The sequence below is a fragment of the Sinohyriopsis cumingii genome, chromosome 13 (genome assembly GCF_028554795.1).
Source record: "Sinohyriopsis cumingii isolate HCF-2022 chromosome 13, ASM2855479v2, whole genome shotgun sequence".
In the NCBI taxonomy this organism is placed as follows: domain Eukaryota; kingdom Metazoa; phylum Mollusca; class Bivalvia; order Unionida; family Unionidae; genus Sinohyriopsis; species Sinohyriopsis cumingii.
The window spans coordinates 56146964-56173908 of record NC_142973.1 but is presented as its reverse complement, the minus strand read 5'-3'; the positions used below and the strand labels follow the sequence as shown (position 1 = coordinate 56173908).

The 26945-nt window shown below is 35.2% G+C and overlaps 1 protein-coding gene across 4 annotated transcripts in view; it reads right to left on the bottom strand.

Moving 5' to 3' along the window:
- The window catches only part of LOC149785619 (ras and EF-hand domain-containing protein-like), a 104783-nt gene that overhangs the window by 30622 nt on the left and 47216 nt on the right, over positions 1–26945 (bottom strand). For 2 of the 4 annotated variants that reach the window (XM_089979436.1, XM_089979437.1), the window contains exons 1-3: positions 20538–21484; positions 3008–3157; positions 1052–1142 (exon numbers count right to left, since the gene is read on the bottom strand). In XM_089979436.1, the coding sequence (XP_089835562.1) occupies positions 1052–1142; positions 3008–3157; positions 20538–20875 (579 nt within the window). In that variant the 5' untranslated portion in view covers positions 20876–21484. Of the gene's footprint in view, positions 1–1051; positions 1143–3007; positions 3158–20537; positions 21485–26945 lie in introns of those variants that run through there. The other 2 variants (XM_089979438.1, XM_089979439.1) reach the window with 1 other exon arrangement.

Here is a 26945-nt window from a genome sequence, read left to right as displayed (position 1 = left end):
AAATTCAGTTTGACCTGAAATTTAACTTAGATACCTAATAATAGAAACATTTGTTTCTATTTTTGGTTAGTTCCTGGCCTTGATTGAGGGTCAAGTAAACAACTTTTTCTAGGAGTAAAATGATTGGTTTTTATCAAGGACATGCAGGAGCTATGTGACTTTTACATGTAAACATGATCACGTCATCCTCTATTTCGCAATATATTTCGCAATTAGGCATTTCCGAAATTGCGAAATACTTAGTATTAAAAGTGATGTTTAGAGAGGGAGTCATGAGATTTTAAACACTTGATGTCAAGTTGTTTTCTTCTGTTGTGACAGAAATGAACTTTTTAGTTTTTGAGTTATTAGTTAATTTTTCTCCAAATTATTTGATCTCTAAAGGATTAATTAGTTTCTCTGGAAATATTATTGTATTCATAAATTATGCGTCTACAAGGAACTGTAGACGTCAAAACAGTACAGGCTACAACATACGTCATAACCTTCCATCTTGAATTCTTCGTCGGGATAATAACTTGGAATCATTAGAACATTTCAATATTACTACTGCAAAAACTTTATTCGTGGATTATTCTAATATTAATTTCGGATTTGATTCTGGAAACCGTAAGTTCTCATATTTTTTCATTTTTACAGTATTTTTCCAGAGAAATAAATTATTTGTTCTATTTTTCAAAGCTTGTTGTTTTCACTCTTGTCTTACTGTTTATTCGAGCCTAAACACGTGACAATATTTGCATACGGAGTCAGATAGACCAACAGCAAATGTGACAGCCACAAAGGCACAAATATACATTTGGGAACGACAGACGGTTAAGATGCCTATAAAGAAACAGAAGCAGAAACTTAGTGACAAGACAGAAATGGAAAATATAAGTTATGAAACAGAAAATATAAAAATGGCAAACTGATGTAATATGTAGATGCTATGATCTTTAACACGTCGACTTAACCCCAAATCGCATTATTGCTGATTACCATCACGCCATCTACTACCGTAACGACACCCACAACGATACACCTGTATCTCACTATATACTGTTCTTACCTCTTGTCTTACTTTCTCTTCCACTTTCTGCATCTGTACTTCCATCTCCTCCTCCAGCTGACGCAGGTGGCGCTCGTGTTGCTCCTTTTCCCTAACGGCAGTAAACACAAAAACGTTATTACCAGTGTTTTAATTTCCATAGCATTCTTGTCGTCTAGGGGAATATGGCGTAAATAATCACATAAAAACTCGCATAATATCCAAGAATGAAGATTTCCTCCTTAACCTAACATACCGTTGGACCTGCTGTCGTTTGCATGCCAGTGTGTATTCTATTCATGCTGGTAATATTAACAAACAAAGTGCAGTTATTAAGATCAACAGTTATGTACAAACTCACTGTTTTACAAATCATGTTATGTACGGTACAAAACTAAACCTACGTATCAATAATGCATCATTGTTCACGTGTGAATAGTCTCGACCTCAGACTAATCAAATTCTTTCGTATGTGGTGGAGGATTATCATGAAATTGTGAATGCAATAGAGCGCATGTCGATTCGTGCATTTTTCAACAGTAAATCTCGTCATATTTATCTTAAGTTCAATCTTTGTCCGACCATATTCCGTCCGTCCAACTGTCTTGTCTGTTAACTTTTTTTCCAGATACACCAAAGAGTATTATAAATACACCTGGCAAAATTATTGACATCAAATTGATTATTTACGGACTGAATACTGCTACATGAGTATATCCTCGAGATGCTGTATGAAAAAAAAAGACATTTCTGACAGAAATTTTACTCTGTTGTTTTACCTCTGGAAGCCAGAGCTAATGCATATGTTGTTTGCTTTGGAATAAGCTGAATCAATTGCTACCTAATACCATTTATCTCGTTTACTGTACTTTTAATAACATATATGATCTACCCGCACAGATCACATAGGCCTATCCATCAGCAAGACACGAGCTGCATTCACCTGGAACAGCGGTTATTCTGTTATTTCAACTCCACATTAAGGTCACCGTGGAGTTGTTGTTGTTGTTGTTGTTGTAGGGTTTAACGCCATTTTTCAGCACAGGATAGGCTATACATGGCGGCCAGTATAAATGGTGGAGGATGAAGAACCCGGGAAAAACCCGGAAAGAACCACCGACCCAAGAGTAGCTACTGGCAAGCTTTCTCACATACCCACATTAGTCGAACCCAACACTCGAACCCACGCAGACAGAGGTGAGATGATGGCAACGATCCGTAACGGTGAGCGCTTTAGACCACTCGGTGCCCTCCGTGAACTGCCATTCTCGCGCGCGCGTGTGTGTGTGTGCTGTTATGGCAGGTAACCTTTTAACTAGTAATAAAAGCTAAAAAGTAGGATATAACCATATAACACATATTACAATATAACCATGTTACACATATTACATATATAACTATATTACACATATAATTATATTACACATATTACACATTTAACTATATTACACATAGTACACATATAACCATATTAGACATATTACACATAACCATATTACAAATATAACCATGTTACACATATAACCATATTACACATATAACCATATTACACATATTACACATAACTACATTACACATATTACACATATAATCATATTACACAAATAACCATATTACAGATATTACACATAACCATATTACATATATTACACATATTACAATTCCACATCCGTTATACGATTAGAAGAAATAATTTCCATACAAGTCCAAAGACAGTAACTGTCACTTCTATCTGACCTTTACGAGCGAAAAGACCTATCTGACGATGAAAACAAGTTTGACCAGTTTAAGAAAACACCCTCAAGCATGGTCATGTAACAACACACGGATATTCTTTCAAACTGCCCAAGAAACGGGCGGAAAACAAAGATATGGTAACTGCATCTCACATTTGGTGACCTTCATTAAAAAGGTACTAAAGAAAATGATTTGGGATGATTTCATCAAGTGACGGTTAATATAATTTTCCAGTTTTACCTCTTAAAGGATCTTTCAAGTCCCTCCGTTTCCATCTGATATTGGCGGATATCTTTTAATACCCCCAAGATCACGGACTCGAAGTTGTCCAGGATTTCTGGGTTTCCGGACGAGTGAAGCTGCTGATAGAGGTCGCATACCAATTCCTGACTGAAATAATAATAATAATAATAATAATAGCATGGATTCGCCCCATCCTCTCAGCTATACATATATGCAAAAGTGTACCCAAAGCAAAGATTCACTCTAGAAGACAGATCAAAATTCGTCCCACCCCCACCCATCCCCTTTAAAACCAACTACTGTTACGCACATCTTCAGCCTACCTCCCGTCACATACCAAAGTTTATAGTCTCTATTTTCAACGGTGAAAGCGGAGTAAAGTAACATTGTACAATTAAGTTAACTACCCCAGATCCATGACCCAGGGTCTGTATTGGATGTATGTCTATCTTTTTGTGCTTTTCAACCCTGTGTATTATTACAGGGTATGAATGTCAATAGTTTCCAAGTGATGATCTGGCGTCAGCATTCCCTCCCACCACCCCGCACACACACACACACACACACATACACACACACTTCCGTGACACAAACCAAGGGTACTTATAAAACCCGTATAATTCTTATACCCATGACCTTCAGCATGCTACATTTCCAGCATACTTGTGAAAAATTGAGAATTTCAAAAACATAACATCCTCAAGCCCCAGCCTCGCCCTCTGGGGCCATGTAATAATTTTAAAAACGTCATTCACATCAACAGATCACACCCAATCGAATCCCAAAGTTATACGTCTGCCTATTCAACGGAGGAGATTAACCAAATTACTGATCCGCGGACGGAAGTACAGATGGGTAGGGCGATATAATCACAACCTTTTTTCCACACATTTTATATGCAGTTATATGTGTACTAAAGTGACCCTATCCCCGCACAGATGGTTTAAATTCTGAAACTGTTATTAACCTCTTGAAAAAATAAACAATATTGATATCCTAAAGTTTGAAGTCTGTAACTTACATATTTTAAGAGTTGTCATGCAATAAACAAGCACACGCACTGTTACTGACCATTCATATTATAAATGGCAGAAGCCATCGACAAAAAAGAAGCAATAAAAACTAAGTAACGCTCAACGCTTTCAAAAAGTAACGCTTGACAAATTAATCTGGAGGGGTTGTCCAAAGTTACATGTTACAAAAGTAACGAGTTCCATTTCGCAAAAGTCATGCGAAAGTAACACAAAAGTAGCGTATAACATTCTAAATGACTACTTTTCATTCCAATGAAAAGTGCAATTACGAATCATCCGACATGTATTAATATATCGAAAACAATGCTTCACACGACTTAGCAACAGTATACTGTCTTAATGTCTCTTTGCAGTGGAAATTAACAGTAAACGTTAATTAACCCAATATACAGTGACTGTCTGCATTTGTCACCAAAAACCAAGCAATTTGCGCCTATCCCTTCGAAAATTACAATATTGTTGGGAATTCAGGTTAAAGCAAGGAAGTCAATTACAAACTGTTCCAAATATTCAAATCTTAAAGATCAAATCCTATACACACTTCCTTTCGCTTTTATGACTGAAACATTATTATTCGTCAACTCTATGTTAACTGCAGAAAACAACACAAATATTTTTTAGCTGTGCAACACTAGTTTAGGATGATTAAGAGATTTACTTCATTGACTGAACTCATAACCATTTGAATCGCATGTAGTGAGTTCCTATTCATTGCTATGCTTTGTATGTAAATGTATGCATATTTTCTGTAAAACCATTGGTACCGGCATCGAGATCTTTAAATGTTATATTTTATTTTTTTGTTACAGTTGGGGAGATTGTTAATAAGCGTATGCTTTCTAATGAATCCCCCAAATCATGTGTTTGTAATTATATTAACAAAGTTTCTCAAATAAATATGGTTTAAACTAATTAAAAACTGTTAATATCCCTACGTCATTTAGTCCCCTGTCTAAAGCTATATCAATCCGCCATAGCAGATAATCCGAGCTATTAATACCCGGATTTACCGGAATGGCTTGAGATTTTCTTGTTTTCTCTTCGTTGTTTACTGTTATGCTAGAAACTGGATTAGTTGTGTTATGATGGTGCACTAAGCTCAACTACAATATTTTCCACCCAAAACAAAACGTTGGACTAACCATTTAGTTGAAGCCATATGTAAGAGGTGAAACATGCAACTTTACCATATCGGTTAAGTGTGGTTGCTCAAGCGATGTTTCGCTTATCAAATAGACCTCAGACGTGTCGCTAAAACTTGATTTGAACATCTATGTAAATACGACAGGTTTAATTGGATAGTAAGTAAAATACATAGATAACTTTCATGTGGTGCTCTACATCAACGTAAAACGTTCAACAGGGATTAATTATTAATTATTAATTATTAATTATCCATTGGGTTAAACTCATGTATATGAAGCTTTGAATTCCAACATAGTTTTCCAAATTAAACCAACCAGTTTACTCTGTAATATCTTGCGACTGACGTACTGGTCTTGCTGTGTGTGTGTGTGAGAGAGAGAGAGAGAGAGAGAGAGAGAGAGAGAAAGAGGGGGGAGCATGGGGATAATTCCACCCACTCAAGTATCCGTTGCGTTGTTATATGCAATCGATGCTAGAGTAGAGACCACATATACTACTGTGCCACTAATTTGTACAGTACTTTCAGTTACGAGTATATACATATATATATATATATATATATATATATATATATATATATATATATATATATATATATATATATATATATATATATATATACATATATATATATACATATATATATATATACATATATATATATATACATATATATATATATATATATATATATATATATATATATATATATATATATATATATATATATATATATATATATATATATATATATATATATATATATATATATATATATATATATATATATATAACGTAATCTTTCGTTTCACAGGCTTTTGTTGTATCGTGAAGTTTTTAATAGATTTTGATATATACTTATTCTGTGACGGCGGTGTCTGTCGCGTATTTAATATTATAAAAGACCTTCCCATTGACGATGGATGCTATCAGTCTGTTAGAACATTTGATTTCGATACATTTACGGTGCAAATATCGATTCTTAAGTGTACAGATTAAATGGTTTGCAATCCCAATTTTGGTTGGTCTAAGTGCGAACAAATTCATAGCAACAAATAACGCGTTACCTTTACTAAGATTAACGCGTTACTTTTGCAAGCGTTATTTCATAGCATGAAACGTTTTATTCAAAAGCAACTGAACTAATTTCTAACGTGTTACATTTGCAACTGATGACACGACTTATGCCACTTTTGACACGAACGACAACAATGTACGCACGGTCATGGTCTCATGATTCTAAACTTTTGTTCGAAAAGCTTAGAGATAATGAAAAGAAGATGTTAAAGACGATGTTGATAACGATGATAATGATAAATTCTAGGTTTAATTGTGGCACCTATATGCACAAGCAACACGCTTGGCCGTTAAAGAAAACAAATGAGGAAGTAACAATGCTAAGCTACTTGTTGTATTGTTGTTTTTAGTTAGATGACGCGAACATCTTTTGTATTTCACATTGGTTACATTACGCGATAATCTATAGTATTTCACACTGAGGATGAAAACTAAATAAACTCGGGAGGGGATCTGGAAAATGTTTGGAGATCCTTCACAACACCGGTAGCAGAATTATTCTAACGCATATGTTACCTGATTCTCTCATTTTTCTTGGACAACAGGAAAAAGTGGAACCTGGGCAAATCTTTCCTTTTGCTTGACATCTATATTAAAATGACGTGGGGGGGGGGGGGGCGGTCACCTCACGAGGGCAATCACCACAGCCTTTTTTTCTCACAAAATTTGTATCGGCTTTTGCCGTACCTGTTTTTGGCTTTGCTTTGCGGAATATCAGAGACTGGGTAAATCTTGTCCGTCTTGGAATGGACCGTGGCCGACTTCTTTTCCTCCCGCACATTGCGCTCTAACTCAGAGCTATTCAGTATCACTTCCAAGTAGTCCATGTTGGATTTCAAGTCCCTTTAGCCCAGAACACTTTACATTGTTTGAACTGTATCACATTAACCTAACACCAATATCCTATTTTTGAATACATCAGCGCTGTAATTTTGCAACGTGGTTCATTACGAAGTATAAAGCTGAATGGAGAACCCGGATATATTTAAATAATCCGTAAACCGTGTTCATGAAGAAAGCCGGCCGAGTTATTATGCAAGAAGTCAAGGATCATATCATTACAGGTATGTTTCACTCGTTGACCTTAAGAACCAAGAGGGATAATCCTTCCAGGTGCCATAATTCGTGTAAACGTGAGAGGTGCCAAGTATGTATGTATGTATGTATGTATGTATGTGTGTATGGGTTTCACAACACACCGGTATATATTGTCAAGAAAGTTTAAGCATCGTCAAAAAAAAGGCATATAAATCAGAGATAAATGCAAAAGAATGGTCAGATCCATAAAATGCATGATGATGTTTTTGCTCTATAAACCTAACTCTTTAAAAAACAAATTATGGCCTTTTCGGTGCATCTTATATAAAAATTGTTGTCTCTGGTTGTAGCATCTTACGACATGCAGGAGAATGAATCGGGTCTATATTCTACATCCCATGTCCGGGTGGTGAGGATCAAATCGATTATGTATTGTGTTTGCTGGTAATGCTACAGAGAAAGAAGTATAAATTCAAAGAGGGACACACCAGCTAAATATAAGTATATCGAGGATGTCAAATTATAAAATCTATCACTTATTAACTGCAATTATTTTTTAACCGAGATCTTTGTATAGACTCTTGAGAAATCAAACTTGTCGTAACATTGGAAATAAAATACAAATATCTAATTCTCTTCTCCGAAAATTGCACGCGCATTCACGCGCCATTGTTTGTTATTAAATCCACTAGTGAGCAAAATTAACGCACAGCCTTATGACAGTCAACCCCATAGTACGGTAGAACGGAGTCAAATACTGCCACTGGCAACGGTGTGAGGCATCGCGCGATTTACAACTGGACTTTGTCACATATTCAGACCTAAATGAACACATAGGCGACCGCTACCATATAAAATATGCAAACTGAAATGGTCATAACTTTAAACAAATATTTCAACTGTTTAAAACTTAGCAAAAACGTACAAATTATCGACTATTTACAAGGGTCGAGTTTCAATATAAGAATACCCTGATTTGTATGATGGGCTCTGCTATTATTGACCGATTGCCAAAGTAGGGATAACCACAACTGATACATAACCATATAACCAGAGCAGATATAACTAATACTGACCTCCTGCCAGAGCAGAGATAACCAGTATTTACCTCATGCTAGAGCAGAGAAAACGAAGCACGCTAATTAGCGTATTGTATATAATATGGCAATATTTCCAGTCTGTTGTTCATAAGTGCAGGCACATGCTATGGGACACACGGTAATATGAATATGCACATTGCCTACTTATGTACTGAACTAATTACTATTCCTAGGGCTGTCAAGAAAATCAGGGGTGAATATAGGACACACGGTATTAATGATATGGAAAAATGGGAACCAGCCTGGAAATGGGTGAACATAAAATAGAGTATATATGGTTTAGGCTGACCATGATTGGTTAATAATGTGAGTTATGTTTTAGGAAAAAGAATTTTTTGAGAATTTATCCTAATTGTAAGTGAAAAAAATAGAGACATTGTTTTATTGATGGAATTTCAGTCCTATAACAACAGTGAGTTTGGAACACTCATAACTAAAATTAGCACCGGACTCTTTGGTGCGGAATTGAAAGCACATGTTTCAAACACATGCAGGTCCAGAAAATGTTGCGGCTCATATCCTTTCCTCTACACAGAAGCTGACATCCAGGTTTCATATATACTGATAAATATAGGTTTGATCATGTGCACTCAGAAATTTTAAGTTATTGAACTTTTAATATCATGCTGTTTGCATAGGTTTACAATGGGAACTGAATTAGTACCGGGAATCCTTCAAGGATTTATATGTGTCCACATCTAGTTCCGTGCGTGATCGCATTTGTGTATCTGCTAGTCGCAGCTGGCATTTTTCTAAAAGTTAGTGACTGTTTTGTGTTTCATTTCTTGTAATGGTTTTACATACACATACAGCATGTTGCATGTCATGAGCACTCAAAATTTTTGAGTTACTTATTTTTTTTAAATATCATGGTGTTTGCATAGGTTTACTGTGGGAACTGAATTAGTACCGTGAGTCATATAGCTTGAGTGACCAACGGTGATACGTAAACCGATCTTATGCAAAACACCGTTTAACTTTACCTTTTCCTTGTAGGAATCGTACCATAAACCGCCTATTTTTGTATGTGCATTTAGTTTTTCTGTCAAGATCCATGGATTTAACGACATTTTACTATAACGTGAGACTAAATTCTCTCTCTCTCTCTCTCTCTCTCTCTCTCTCTTATACACACACACAGTGGCGTCACTCGGGTTGGTGTCACCCAGTGCGGTAGCTCATGGTGTCACCCCCATGGTCCTCCTTCCGTAACAGACCATACAGAATCCTTAGTAATGTCATTTTGGTGTCACCCCCTCTGATGGTATCACCCGGTGCAGTCCGCACCCCCCGCATCCCCCTAGCGACGCCACTGCTGTGCCTGCTAGTCATGTATTTAACTATGATCGGTTATCCGCTTATGAAATCCGACTAGACCGAGCAGTGTGTGCTCTGTAAAATTTGCAGTTTTTCATTTTGGTGTCACCCCTCTAAGATGGTGTCGCTCGGTGCGGTCCGCACCCCCCCCCCCCCAGCGACGCCACTGCACACACACACACACACAAACACACAAAGTCTCTCTTTCTCTCCCTCTGATACACACACATATAAACTCACCAAACAAATATTAGTATTGATTTAGCGCTGGTCAAAGCGATTCATCCATACTTTAATAGGAGTAACATCACTTGGCAGCAATATTGGTAGTAGTTGTATATGTTGTTGTTGTTGTTGTGGGAAAATTGATATTAAATGGAAAATATTTTCCTTTTTCATCCGTTCTAAAATGTGATAAACTTCAAAATATCACAGGCTGCGAGCTTGTTAAACAATTAAAATACAACGAACAAAGCTGATGTACCATTAGCCAATAAGTTTAATTCGCAGATAGGTTGGAAGGAGTGGACATTTTTTACAGGGGTCAAACAGCTAATTTTAAGCAAAACGAAAATTAAAATCCTGTAGAAATAGTTCTTGGTCTACCTCCTGAGTTTACTACAACGTTCTCTGTTCACGTGCAGCCCAGAAATTATTACCCGATGATAAAAGATGAAATACACTGAATGGTTCGCATAGTCCTTTACAAAATGATAAAAGAGATGCAATTTAACTGTATCAGCTATCTAAATAAAAGCGAGATCTGCGTATAATAAGTGCATTTGACAGGCGCCAATAAAAGTTTATTTTCTGGTGACATTAGAAATTCCAGGTCAACCATTTATTAATAACTTATCAGATTTCACGGACTTATCCGAATGACTTGATCACTTTCGTAAATGCAAAAGGTGTACATTGATTCGTACGACCTCGTATCGGTGTTTGTCAGATCGTTAAATAGGTCATGTTGATTTGAATGAGATTGATTGTATCAGACAAATACGTTTCATTTGGAAAATGATACTAAAATGAGTAATGGAAAATGTCGTGATATATTAATGTTTGCTGAAATGATTGACTGTTACCGGATGGAGGAAGGTAGCGGAAGGAGTTAAGCTTCACATGAAAAAACAAGACCAGCATTTCCACTTTATAACAGTATCAAGGATGTCCAAGTCAAGCCATTTAAAACCTAGTCTATTAAAAAAAAACACATGAGAGATTTGTCTTTAAATTACTCTGGAAAAGGTGAATCAAATAATCAGTGTTAAAAAGATGCGTTGAATAACTGAAGTTGGTCTACCTTCTTATATGCTTGCCTTACCGACGATTCTTTGTGATTGTTTTTTGCGAATTATTCGACCACCACCCCCACCCCCATACCAAGTACCCGTGCCTGATGTGACATGCAAACTGACAAATTACCAATTTTTCCCTTTCTTTAGCCATGTGTGGCATGCACCCAAAATGCAAATATATTAAATCCGTTGCGTTGCGCTAGTAGACTAGTGTCTATGTTCTTCACCTGAAAAATCATATTCGGTGGGAACAGTATAGCCTCTAATTTTACTGAAAATTTATGCGACGGCATATCTGGTCCATATTTCCATCCGGGTTAGTAATATAAAAGCACAATGGGTTATATGAAGACATTGATATCCTTAAATTATAATGTTATTCTAGAATGCTCTAATTCACCATATGTGTAGTGTGTAATTAAATTACCTCCCTTTATAGCAAGCGATTTCCTTACCATGTTAAGTATTATATATAGTTTGTAGCTAAGAGAAACATTTTAAGAATTTAAATTGATTATAAAGAAATAGTTTCCTATGTATTCATATGAAATTGTGTATTTGTAGGAAATATAAACATCAATGTTTTTCATATATAAATTGTACGATATATGTTATCCGCAACTTCGTATGTTTTGCTATGCAATTGTTATCGAAATACGTGATGTGGGAAGGTAACTCCATGATAGAATGGAAAACAACCTGAATGATGCTTACATATTTAGAACAGCAAACTGTATTTTATATACCGCACACCTTGTGTACCGTGCATATTATTGCAAAAATCGTGACCAGGTCTGCTGTAGTAAGAGGCGATGACAGGTCATGGCATTATGTTCGAAGTAAAGAGTATTCATCGTCATTCTTCAGCGCACTACGCGATAAGTATATCGTGGATTTTTTTAAAATTTATTTTGTAAAGTAATTTTTTTATTTTATTATTTTTTGTTGTTTTTGTAGTTTTTTTTTTTTTGCTTTTCGCAATTTGATGTATGGTATACACAGACAAACAAAGTTGTCTGAGATTTAATGGCTGTATCTGAATTTCACTAGACCATATCAAGTACACATGCAAGTAGTAAATTTCATGTTTCTCCAATTTTACAAACGCCAGTTTTAATTTCATCGGCAGCTTCACATTCAAATAATCATCCTTTTGTTTCAGTTCAATCTTAAGTTTATTTACCTTATTGTAATTTAAAATAAAGATTATTTTGTTAGCAGAAAGGATATCTTTTATCGTTTAGAGCAATTAGTTAAAAGATGAAGTTCATATAGGCATGCATTGGTGAGTTCCGTGCTACAGATATCGACGCATTTCATGAATATATTATGCCCACATATATTGTACGTCTCCTTTAATCATAAACATCCCCAGGCTTGCTATAGAACTGGAACATAAATGTTAATAAATTTTAATCTACACTCTCAAATCCTTGAGTGAAGAAAGATGTGTATTGATTATTCAGAAAAATCTCAGTTATATATGTACACACCCTGTGATATATAATCCTTGATAACATCTGCGAGAGGTATGTATTGAATTTATGATTCACACTGCGATAAGTCACGACAACTGCAAATAAAATGTGCGACAGACAAGTGCACTATTGGTGTTTAGTGCATTATGAAACTTATTAAATATTTCACTGTGTAGCTTAAATACTTTCATGCACTTACACTTCTAGATGTATACACGCAGACATATGTACAGATATACATGCATAAATACAGACAGAAAAACGGACACACATACGGATAGGCAGATTTCCACAAATTATTGTGCTGTTTGATCACATCCTGTAAAATACGCATATTTTTACGAATTTATTAGAATTCCCATTAGTACCTAAGCTGGTAGATATATAAGTACGTGTACGCCTCTGTAACAATCTCCGCGTCTATGTTTAGGTTATAATCGTTCTCTCAAGTACTTTTTAAGAGCTACATTACATTTTGCATGTTTCATGTTCTGTAACAATGGCACTTCTTCAGACGGTAGTTTCAGGAAAGGAAAGATATGTATACTCATCGGATCTTTCACAGAATGATGAATATACTAGCGTTCAATGTCTGTAGAAGACTTGAGAAAACATGGTTATGTCTTTGTCATCGCTTTGTTGTATGACCTATATACTGGTGTGAGCCTTACCACTTCATCTGCGTGTATTCTGGTAACTATCAGTAATGTAGTACAATTAAGTAAGAACTTATCTTATGAGTACCAATTCATTGCACGCAGATTTATTGACAGTTATTTTGTATAGTGCTGTTTTATGGGTCCAATAATGTTCCGATGATTTCAAATGTTCAGTATTTACAATCAACATGGATGTCTTGTAAATATAACATCTAGTAAGTCGTAAAAACAAAGAACACACATACGTGCACGTTTCCAGACATTTATGTTGTTGCCTTTCAATGTAACATTGAATTCGCCCAACCCAATCTGGATTTAGATCAAATCACTCTAGTCAGTCTGCGCTCACAAAAACTTTTTGTTGCATGGCTGCTTGCTGTGGACAATAGAGAAATTGATTGGACCGTATAAATTGATTTTAAGAAGGCCTTTGAACATAATATAATTGTATAGAAACTTGAAAATGGAAGTGTTTTCACTTGTCCCTCTCTGACAGAAGCCAACACGTTGCTATTGGTAACATTAAATCAGAGTGTATATCTAACAAAGGAGTTTCACAGATTTTTTTAGGGCCTGTATTATTCATGTTGTTTATAAATGATTTGTTTATGTATGTGCAACATTTAAAAATCGATCTAAATACTGATGATACTACTTTTCTAATGTCATGACTTTTGAATAAACAACTGGGTAAGATTTATATCAAGTTGAAATTTGGCTGTCTTTGAATATGTTTATTAATTCCCCGTTATGCATGTCTATATTGTGTGTTTACAAGTTTTAAATCAATCTTATTATTGAACCTATTGACAAGTTTGGGGTAATTTCCCATTGGATGGATGATTCAGGTGGGTTCTGTTGCGACGTGTTTTATGGGAAATATGTCATGTTGCCTGCATTGCGACAGAGATCGAGTAGAAAATATTGCGATGTAGAGCCATCCGTAGAGTGTATATGAGTTTGAAGAAGTGGTCATTTAATTAATTCACATTTCCTATGTTATTGTTTTAAAATCAGTTTGCAGATGTTTATTGTTGTGTTTATATATAATTTGAGAGGACTCATTTGTTTGGATTATTCATTGGAATTACAAAGATTTCAATGACGTGGACTAAAATATTATTCTGGCATAATTGTGAATTCATTCAATGGATTTTTTAACAATGCCATTATGATATGTGAAGACTGTTGGTACTTCAGCATATTTAAGGATATTGGTACATCGGCACATTAGAGGACCTCAAATTTATTCGGAGCACTATTATTTTGGACTAGTGATATAAATTTTTGGGATTATTTTGGATTTAGTTCACAATACTGCATGTTCCTCTTAAAAAAAAATTTATAACTTGAAGAATTAAAGTATTTGTTAGCTGTCACAAATCTTGTTGGTTTTGCTTCTTTCTTAGCTTGGGACCAAAGAGTTGTAACTCCTCTAAAACCAAATCAATGTTGCTTGGAACTAGGCAGAGGTTATCAGTGAACAGAAATCCCAATCTTGATCTGTATATCTGACTATACTATTGGCACAAATAAAGAAAACTTTTTTAGTTCATGTTATTAATCTAGGCTGGTGAAAGATAGTGAAACAAGTTTTGTTTTGTAGCAAGCTCAATCGTATATCTTTCACAGACGACAAAACGTTATCTACCATTAAACTATTAGAAATTATTTTACGGTGCGTTCATTCTTTCTTTTCTGGACTACTTTTGTTTAATTTAGGGAAATACAACTGTTAGTAATATTAAAATATCCCAAAACGTAAAAAAAGGCGGGAAGAATTACTCTAAATATACCATTTGGTATGCCATCCAAAAGTCTATTCTAGGGTTCGAAAAGCCTCAGATTTGAATACAGATTAGATTACCACACGTCGAGATTAATGCTCAGCGTAAAGAATGATCTTTGTCCACAATATTTGTAAGGTATGTTTCACTGTAAGTCAGAAAAACAATGCCAAGGACCTAAATTGAGATCGATTACAAATCATCATTGTTCATTTAAGACCAACTGTGCATTATAAGAAATCTTTTGGTTAAAACCCCAATTCAACAAAACTTTCTTTTCAGTAAGTGTTGCAATACGAAGATTTTAAAGAAAACTGCCCTGTCGACCATTTTGGAATTCAGAACAACACAACTGTTAAGTAGGACTAGCAAGACATTGTAAGAAGGTTTTTAGTGAAAACAAAATGTTGATATGATCATCCATGTAGGACGAATAGCGATAACAATATTTTCAAGATGGCCACTATGGCGGTCACATTGGACATTAGATCGACACCATCTAATTTAGCACCTACTAGACACCATATTAAGTCTTTCATTGAAAACGCCATGGTGATATGACCATCCATGTAAGTGGAGTCGCGATATCAAGATTTTAACATGGCCGCTATCGTAGCAATACTTGACGTAATAACAGACAATTTTCATTCAGGACTAAGAAGATATCACAAAAACGTCTTTTAGTTAAAACTCCATGTTGATTTGACCACCTATTAAGGAGTAGCGATAACATTTTCAAGATGGTCATTGTGGTGGCCATACTGAATGCGTGATCAGTACCATTTCCATTTAGGACCAACTAGACCAGGGGATGAATGTGTGTGTTCAAAGCTTTATGGTAATCCTCAAGCAAATAAAATAAAAATGTGTGCTAGCGGACGGACGACAGACGACGTCTATGACCAGTAGAGCTACAAATGATCTAATTACTCTGGTGATATTTTATGCAATAAACCTCTCCGAAACCACTAGATTAGGAAGAAATTTCAATCTGGTAAATGCAAAATAGTATGGCCATTAGTTTTTCGTTCTAAACATTAAAATACATTGCACTTCATTTTATTATGTTAATGCATATCAGATATAATTTGTGTTGTCATACTTAACATATTTAAGCCTGCTTTACTTTATTTCTTTTCTTTTTCTTGCTTTTTGTTTTCTTCTCTATTTTATTTACAATTTCTTATAGTTTGTTCATCCTGTGGACGTCAGGGGGAATAGTACATTATAACTAAGTTACCCTCTACCCTCCTAAAACAAAATTATTATTATTATTATTATTATTATTATTATTATTATTATTATTATTATTATTATTATTTACATAAAAAGGTTGAAATAAAAAGTGGTCATACGACAACACACACCGGTACGGTGTTCAGCTTCACACCCTCTGCGGTCTCAGACAATGCAGAGTATGCCCTCCTGCGTTGCGTCAGATGTTATTGATGTATGCAGAGTAGCGGCGGCTCAGTGGGTTAGCGTGCCAGACTCATGACAGGAAAGGACCAGGATCGAATCCTACTACTGAATCAACCCTGGTCGACTATCGAAGCCGTATTTGGGCAAAGCTCTTCACTCAAATTGTATCGGCACTAAATAATCTGAGTTTTTGTGCCATAAAACACCAAACTAAACATTAGCTTCAAACATAAGTAAATGACGGGCACCTAAATATGACAATGCACGATAAACTCAAATTTTACGACAACCGATTGACAAACTTTGTGACAACCTACGATAAATGTTTAATGCTCCACGTTGACTTCAATTTTGAGCGACTGCAGAGGCCCGCCGGTAAGAATCAGTACCAACACTTGCATCATGCTTATTTTTTTTATGCAACGTTTACTTTTTTTTTAAAAGATACTAACCCTTTTTCCTTGAGAATGGCCCTATCTAGGTCCCCAGTAATAATTTGAAAGTTCTGGGAGACTGTAAGATTACGTGATAAACTTCGTTATTCCTTATGCTTGCTGCCTGAAGGATGAGCGACAAAATCTGTCATACAGAATGCATAAAACGGATCTCTATGATTATCTGTCCTACAAAATGCATAAAACAAAATCTGTCATATAAAATGCAAAAAACTAAATCTGTCATACAAAATGCATAAAACAAAATCTGTCATACAAAATGCATATAACGGATCTCTATGATTATCTGTCATACAAAATGCATAATACGGATCTCTATGATTATCTGTCATACAAAATGTATAAAACGGATCTCGAGGATTATCTATCATACAAAATGCATAAAAGAAAATCAGCCATGCAAAATGCATTGAGCAAAATCTGTCATATAAAATGCATGAAACAAAATCTGTCATGCAAAATGCATAAAACGGATCTCTATGATTATCTGTCATACAAAATGCATAAAACGGATCTCTATGATTATCTGTCAAACAAAATGTTGTTGTTGTTGTTGTTGTAGAATTTAAAGCCATTTTTCAGCACAAGATAGGCTATACATGGCGGCCAGTAATAATGGTGGAGGAAGAACCCGGGAAAACCCCAGAAAGAGCCACCGCCCCAAGAGAAGCTACTGACAAGCTTTCTCACATACCCACACTGGCCGAATCCGAGACTCCAACCCACGCAGACAGAGGTGATCCGTAACGGAGAGCGCTTTAGACCACTCGGCCACTCGGGGCCCCCCATACAAAATGTATAAAACGGATCTCTGTGATTATCTATCATACAAAATGCATAAAACAAAATATGTCATGCAAAATGCATTAAACAAAATCTGTCATACAAAATGCATAAAACAATATCTGTCATACAAAATGCATACGACAATATCTGTCATACAAAATGCATACGACAATATCTGTCATACAAATTGCATAAAACGATCTCTATGATTATCTGTCATACACGTAAAACTAGGTTACAATGCTATATTTTGAAACGACCTTTTAAAAGTATTTAACTTATTCAACGTGTAATTCTCTGAGTAAATTTTTCGCGCTCTGCAATTAGATCATCGTGACCTGCTTTTTATGGCCAATCGTACAACCACCTCTTTTAAACCTGACGTGTGTTACAGTTTAAGTATGGTCGTTGGTGCAGTTTGACACAGTTCGATATCGGGATGCTTCTAAAGCTGGATTCATTTTTTTAAAAGAATCCAGAGTGTCCCAGAATTTCATTATGTAACACACCCAATCCGGTTAAAACGGGTTTCCGAGAGAATGGAGACCAGGCCATGCTCTGTTGACCTTCCGATTCACCTATCGAACTGCAACTTTCACATAAACATTTATCAATGTCAGAATTGTTACTCGGAATAAAATACTTCAAACAAACACGAAATGCAACGATCTATCTGATAGGTTACTAACAATAAGTTAATTGTCACCGGAGCACGAACCTTCATCGATGTCTGTCGGATGTGCTTTTTAAAGGTATATATCGACCTTAATACGATTAGCAAGTGGTACACACATCAATTGTGGGATTCATAACATGCGTTTAACAGAACTGTAGTTTCTACATTATGCGACAACGATTGTTTATGCGCCATAAGTCTAATCTAGGACATATCGACTGGTATATAAGTCCTTTCTGGACCTGTCTGATTCCTTTATCATTATTGAAGCTCCCAGTCACCGTTTTAGCAGATATCAAACGAAAACAATAAAATTGTTCCCTCTGGCTATTTACCTTTGCTCTTTATTGGAAGAGGTTACATGGGGTGAAACTTGGTGTCGTGACAGGGATTTTTTTCTGCTTGTTTGTTTGTTTGCTTCTCTTGATCAGAAATACAAAAGTTCAAGTAATTTCAAATACATCGCTCAAACAATGAAAACTATGTTATATACATTTTGTTAGCGATTTTTTTTAACGGTTTGTAATTGAAAATTATTAATTAACATCAAATTAAATGGTATTGCAAGTATCACCAATTTTGAGTTAATTCTTTTTAAAATGGAAATAATAGATAAAGTGTAAAATAATTCTAAAAATAGTAACACCTTTATCTTTTAATGCCTTTAGAAATAATTCATAATTCCGCTATTAATAAAACAAATGGGCAAAGTTGTTTACAGAAAGCATATACTTTTGATTGATTAGCAAACTTTTCAATCAACTCAAAGGTTTCAATTTCATCGCAATATATCCTTTTAACATTCCTTTTTTGTTACTACCCTTTTTTTTGTTACTACCCATTTCTCGCAGATAATGCGTGCTTTTTACGGCATGGTCAAATTCGGACTCAGTTAACATGAAAACGAACAGTAATTGGTAAAAAAGTGTGAGCAGTCAAAGATAAATTAAAATGTCTAACCCTCAAATGTACAATCAAAACACTACTTTCTCCCTCACTGCAGCACACCCTAACCCCTCTAAGATTGTTTGCGTTAATTTATTTAATTTCAGCCAAATGAAAGTTGGCGAAATCATTTTGTAAGTATGTACTATAAAAAGAAAACGTTTAAAAATCGTCAACCGTTCAACTACTGAAAGATAAGACACGATCGCTGCAAAGAAATCACGTGAGACGTTGTTGATATTACATACAGGCTAGGTGTACTATATACTATGTCACTGTGCCGACTGTCATGATTAATAAAGAAAACTTCAGTGAAATATGACCTTAAATTTACACGTAGATAAAATCGTGTTGCACCTTGCTTGAGCTTTCATTTAATTTTAATAAAACCTGTAACTGAAGTATTTATTATGAATAATGATGAGCTATAATAGGCGTTCTTTTTGAATGGGGTTGTAGTGGGTTATTTTTAATTTTTTAAAATTAAATTGACCAATAAAACAATTATCTTTCCTCTTTGGTCGCCTTCGGGCGCACCTAATTTATGATTTAATGTAAAAATAGCCGACAACGAATTAATCATCTTAATAGTACTCGAGACGATACAATAGGCCGTTGTGATAATATTACCATCTATACCCGGCTTTTTCACTATTTATAATTTATACACTTTAAGCAGAAAAAACAAAAACAGAAGTTAACTGATTAATTAGCTCTTCAACAAAGCTAAAACATTTATCTAAATTTCTGTCTTAGATACCGTCAGTAAATTTCCAACATGTTATTTGTGATACATAGTGGGTCTATCTCTACTGTAGCACTACCCCATGCATGATGTATATATATATATTACTTTCATACCCAAAAAACCCACAAAAATGACGACATTACTCTTTACTAACTATAGTTATTGGTGGTGGAGAAGTCCACTAGGTTGCTCTCCTCAATCGAAACCTCGTGAGTACTGACGAGATATACTGTGACTTGAACGATCTCGTGCATGCACATAATGAGTTATGAATATGGTAATTCTTTTTTATTTAATAAGTACAGAAAGTAATGACAAATGCAGAGGTACGTTTTCATAGCTTTAACAGATCTAAGTATACTTGTATAATTTTAATACATAAATACATAAAATTGCATTGCGGTGCGCAATAATGTACTATGAGATAATGTGTAGTGTGCATGGAAACCCCAAGATAGCACAAAAGATGCACATATTGTCCTGCATATCTCTCTCTCTCTCTCTCTCTCTCTCTCTCTCTCTCTTCATATTCGCGTACATATATCGAGAAGGAAAACTAACCTTTTTTCCGATAAACCATCAAAGTCAACAGGGAGATCCGTCATGGAGGCCTTCATATTAGCCTGACGAATTTCGTGTTCTCTTTTTTGCTCACGCTTAACTCGCTGCTTAATATCTTTTGCTGTAATGACTCCATCATCGTCACTATCCAAAGCAGAAAATATAATATCCAACTCTTGCGATGAGAGGTTTAATTCTCCAGAGAGATTTGCCAAACTTTCTCTTGTGATGGTAACGTCATCCTTTGACGTTAACGTTACGTCTGCTTTAATTAAGTCCAGCAATCGGCTTGACTCGAAGTCAAATGAATATTGCGGTGAACCGAATGGACTAGTCATTTCTTTTGTAGTTTTTAAATGACTCGATTAATTCGGTCTCTGCCATATCCGAATTTAAAGTTTTAATCTATATCTGGTATGAAGCTGCATTAAAAAAAAAATCCAAGAATACCTCAACGAATAACATCAGCACTGGCGTCATAACAGCCGTAAAACAGTTCCAATTATCATATGTCTCATGAACCCTTAAATTATCCTGTACGTCCTATCAGTACATTTTTCATTTGGACATAACTGCATTTTTCACTGCTAAGTAAACACGGATAAATGTAGATCGTAGGCGTACATAAATACATTTTACCTTGTTTCACAAGGTGAAAAACGCGTACATTCTAAAAACGTGATGAACCTAACAAAACTATCATTGAATTTGGCCAGGTATGTTACGCCGACACGGATAGTAATCTGCGTATCGAGAAGTCCACATGTATATTTCCTTGTAACTCATTCCTTCAGACAGAGATGCGATATGTCGAATTTATCAGAACAAGTGAAAGCCCTCTTAACTTTCCTGGCCAGTCTGTGAGTAAGTGGGAGTCGGCAGGTGGTTAAATAAGTCGCACTATTTTCGTATCTGGGACAGGTAATAAAATTACACCTGTTGATCTTTTTCGGATATAGCACCCCTGTTAAAATATATACACAATCTGGACTTGTGCTTTTTGTGCTTCACTGACTTTGTAGAGGCCTTTAATGGGTGACAGACGGTTATTTTTTTTTATAGTAATTTGTAACGAGCCTGTAAGTAAAGAAACCCAAGATCATCTTGTTCAATCATGAATAATGACTATCTATTATAACAAATTTAATTTCATCAGTCAAACAAACAAGTACTATAAGGTAGTGTTCATTTTGAATTTATGTGTAAACTGTACTTGCGCACAAAATGTTTCACACACACACAATTGCTACAATATTTTACACAGAATGCTTTCAAACAATTTATAGAATTAAAACAAAACATTCGATAATTTTATGGCATTTCGTCTTATTCGCTTTTTGAAACAATATTTTTTTAAAAAAAAAAATGCTTAATCTTTCTGTGTGAGCGTGAATACAGCCAAGTATGTTTGTCTCTAGAGCTGGCTAGCTGCTGCTTGATGTAAAGCATTTCTTTTTGTCTGCCATTATTTGCTCATGTATGTATGTATTTAAGGATGGATACATCGTCGTGGAAGTTCATCAATCTTTCACAGTCTGAGTGTAATAATTTACATCAACAATGTGTATTTTCTTTGTCTTTGTATTGTTACTCCCATAACATATTCATATTTTTTATTTACAAAAATTCTTCATGTGGCTGCAGAACCTACGACAATGAAGTAAAGCCATAACCCACGAAAAATTCTTGAACTGTAAAGATGAAATTAAAAGGGAGGCTATGTTCTTTTGATCTTGTAGTTCACCAAACAAATTACAATATTCAGTTTTGAAATGACACAGGTCATTCGGAATGTATCGTTAATTTCTCCCTAACACGAATGTGTGATGATCTATATGATACCTTACTAAAAATAAGTGGACTGGGAATTTCAAAGGTCACCAAAACATGAACTATTATCGGTGTCTGTCAGATCTCCATGTACGACTGTAGAGATTTCATTGTAATCAGATTACATGTGATGCCATCATTTGCAGGGAACGAGAATGGTTGAAAGCGGTAGGTGTTGCCGAACAACTGATTATCTAAATAAAGTACTCTTCCCTCAAAGCTAGTATCGAACAATTTGTGCAGTCATATTGACATATTTGATTATGATGTTGTTTGATAAGCCGTTTTTGTGGAAAGTGTAATATATGTCGTTCGTAAAACGGAAGCAGTTTGTTCGTAACATTTGAACGAGATATCATTGAAAGTGTTAATGAAATTTATCTACAGCCTAATAAAACTGTGTCGAAATCACTATACATGTACGAATACCCACGAAATTTCTGCATTTTGTTAAACAGTGCCATAATTACACTGCAGCAAAAACTCACAGTACGTCGTTTAATACTATTTTGATTCAACGTTTTGGAGGCAGTTGTGCAATGTGTGTGTATATGTGTGTGTGTGTGTGTGTGTGTGTGTGTGTGTGTGTGTGTGAGGAAATATAGTCAGAATTTTCCATCTTTACGGCCGTGATTCTAACTTCCTTGCTGGTTAAGAGTTACGTAAGGTTATGCCAGTCGGTTTAAGGGTGTGATGCCAGAACAGATGACAGGTTATGTGTTTATTCAGTAAATAGACGGTTGAGTCGGCTAGTCGCCAAAACGGATTAAGCTGTTTGTGTTGCTAAGAAGCCATGTTTCTGTGCTCACAGCTATATGTCAAAGGATTTGGGCCCAAGCGCCGACCATCAAACGAGGCCTACCAGCCAGTCGGAATCAGAGGAATTTAAAAATCTACCAGCAGGACGAGCTAATGTCTTGTACAGACGGGATGGGGGCAATGCAATATCTAGCCATACCTGTGTAAAGTGAATCAGTGGTTTCCTGGCGTTTGGGAAGAATGGAAAATACATGGAGGTATCAAAAGGAATTCTGGGGGGAAAGACAATTCAGAGCGAGAGACTCGTAAAAAGGTGGAAGAGGAATTGAACTGGGAAAGAACAGAATGCTTCTAAAGGAAAAAAAAATATCTCAGACGAATATTTGTGTATATTTCTGCAGATATGAATTTAATAGTGTTATTTATATATAATTTAATTGTAAAGCTTGTTGTCTTCACACTTTTCTGTGACTTATTTTAAGAGCATAGACTCGTTACAATAGATTGTGTATTATAAAGTGTAGCTATTTTATTAGGACATGGAACATAACATATCGTAGAACTATTACAGAATATCACATCATAGTGTATAATTGAATCTATTAGAAAAATTGAATTTTGGATATGTGTTTGCATTTATTAGTATGTAGACTAAGACTTATGTAAGTAGACAGAGTGGATTTGTATGCACATGTATTTAGGTATTTCAGTGTATCATTCTATTATTCGTAGGACACAGGCAGTGTGACCGTTTTACTTTAACAACGGTAAATTGTTGCGTCCAAATAAAACATGTATACGGTGTGGATGTGTTACGAAACTTCGTAAGTAATATTATTTGTATGTAATGCAAGGCGTGCATGGAATGAGATACGTTAGTGTGCGAGAAAGGCCTGGTAAAGTGTTCGCCATTTGTCTGATGAGTAGTAGATTACGGAGAACAGGATGCACGTCACTTATACTTTCTTCAGGAAGCTCCTAGGGTGCACGTAAGAGACGACACTAAACTTTCAAGAGAGGGAACGAGGAAGCATCATGACTAGTACAGACGAGGTGCGGAAGGAACGAGCATAAGGAGTGGCACACGATGGGTGCAGGAGGGAAGGAGAAGGGAGAATAGAAGAAGAAATAACAAATACAGATGAGTACAAAGGACTACTCACTGAAAGGAGACTCTCACATTAAGACGTTAACTCTCATATGATGGAATAAAGAAGGCATTTATTAACAGGTCAAAATAATGTATTCATTTATGAGTGTAGTGTAATTGGAAGATTTATATCCATAAATCGCTTGAATAGTTTTATTCATTAGTAATATTTATTAAATTGTAATATATTTTACCATGAGTTGTTCATGTGTGTAGGCTGTCGGCTTTGCTGTCTTGGGGCTCGTGAGTCATTGTGACAGTGTGTGTGTGTGTGTGTGTGTGTGTGTGTGAGAGAGAGAGAGAGAGAGAGAGAGAGAGAGAGAGCTTATCCGCAATCGTTTGCAATGAAACAAGTTCTAAGATTTCTAAGATAAACTCATTGCTGTAAATTGTAAGAAGTCTTGTCAGCAGATCTAAATGATGAACTGTATTTTGTAATGGAGAATAATGGAAACGGTATGCAATGAACAAGTATGCATGTTGGTATATAATTAAATAATATTCAGTGAAATAGTATGTAATTAAATAGTATGCAATGCAATAGTATGCAGTGAAATAGAATGCAATTAAATAGTATGTAATGAAATAGTATGTGATGAAATTGTATGTAATGAAATATTAATCAATAAGTTAAGTCCAATTTTATTAAAAACGTCATACAATCTATAACATTCCTTTTCTTGTTGGCACAATGAAAGATATACATGTAAATAATAATAATAATAATAATAATAATAATAATAATAATAACAGTCACTAGTCTTGAATACAAATTCTACATAACTATTGGAAAACTCACTTGGAGTCGAAAATACTTTACTTCAGAGATTATGGTCAACGTATAAGCTTCCTTTCTGTACATGCCCAATCTAAATGTCATATATTTTGTACACTCTGAGATGAGAAAAGATGTTCTTTCCTTTCAGTTTTCTTTATTTGTTCTTCTTCGTGTAGAACATTCAGTTACCCTCACTGGTCAAATTTAAGGAACGTGATATAAACACATCCCAAAGATGCTGCTGAACTCAGGGAATAAACTGCCAATGAGTGAATAAAGAGCAACAGCTTAAATGCAGCGATCGACAGCAATGAGTGAATAAAGAGCAACATCTTAAATGCAACGATCGACAGCAATGAGTAAAGAGCAACAACTTAAATGCAGGGGACAGACAAAAAGTGAATAAAGAACAACAACTTAAATGCAGAGATCGACAGCAATGAGTGAATAAAGAGCAACAGCTTAAATGCAGAGATCGACAGCAATGAGTGAATAAAGAGCAACAGCTTAAATGAAGAGATCGACAGCAATGAGTGAATAAAGAGCAACAGCTTAAATGAAGAGATCGACAGCAATGAGTGAATAAAAAACAAAAGCTTAAATACAGGAGACAGACAACAACGAGTGAATAAAAAGTAAAAAATTAAATGCATGGGATGGAAAGTAGGGAGCGAATAAAGAGCAACAGCTTAAATTGATAACAAAAATGTGGAAGTAAACCTTTGTAAAGCAGATAAAAATAACAGCAGAGGAAACCTTCAATCTACTGGCGTACGAAATAAACCTTCAGAAAGACAACTTTGCCAGGTTTAAGATCTAGAAAATTAGGAGAATGATTAAAAAAAATACGATTTTTTTTTACAAGAGATAGAAGATAAAGAGGTAAAAGAAGTAAATGAATTGTTTTCAGTAGACCCTTCCTAAAATGTATTAATACTTAGACATTGATCCGCATGCTTTCAGTAGACCTTTCCTAAAAGTATGATTACCTAGTCTGTTCGCTTTCAGTAGACATTTCATAAAAGGGTGTAATTACCCAGATATCTACCCGTGTGCTTTAAGTAGACCGTTCCTAAAAAGGCGTAATTACCTAGACATCTATCCGCGTGCTTTTTAAAGTGATTTTCTGATTCCAAAAGCTTTTCTGTGGTACGTGCGACGTGTTGTCTTGAGGAAATTTTTAGTCTGCTTTACCTCAAGTCGAATCCTATTGAAATTAATATAACAGTTTTGATTGTGTCAGACGTTGGTATGATACCAGCCTTGACAATTGTAATTTTGTCTTATTTACTATAGATTCGAAATATCAGTTAATGGTTTAAGATGTGATCCAGAGCTCTCCTGGATTATACTACTACTAAATTACTACAGATCATTGTATCAAAAATCTGAATCAGTCAGACGATAGCTATTTCTTCAACTGCGATTGACGGAGTGGAACAGTTTTTACGTCCTAGATGCAAACAGGTCAATGTAAAATCTGACAATCCACAGTTTTTAATTAGAAAAACGGATTTGTTAAAAATATCTGCAGTTAATTGCGGATACTATGATGTAAGTGTATGTAGAGTGGACAATTGTTACGAGGTCCGCTTTTCTGTTTTCACTCCTTGAAATGCAAAGCTTGTTTCTTATATATCAGAAACCTTCAAAAATTTTCACCTGAAATAGAAGAGATTAGTCAAAACGAACACCATACTAGAGTGAACAGAAGTAAAGTGCTCAAGTTTTCAATTTGTCAAAGCTCATGTTTAGGTCCCTGGTTGTAATCACAAAATTCGTTGTATTTTCTGTTTGTTTCTTTGGGCTACTTATGATAGTTTGTTTTGTTCATGCTTGGCTTCCTAATGCACATAGGTATGGCAGGCTTTTTTTTTTTTTTTTTTTTTTT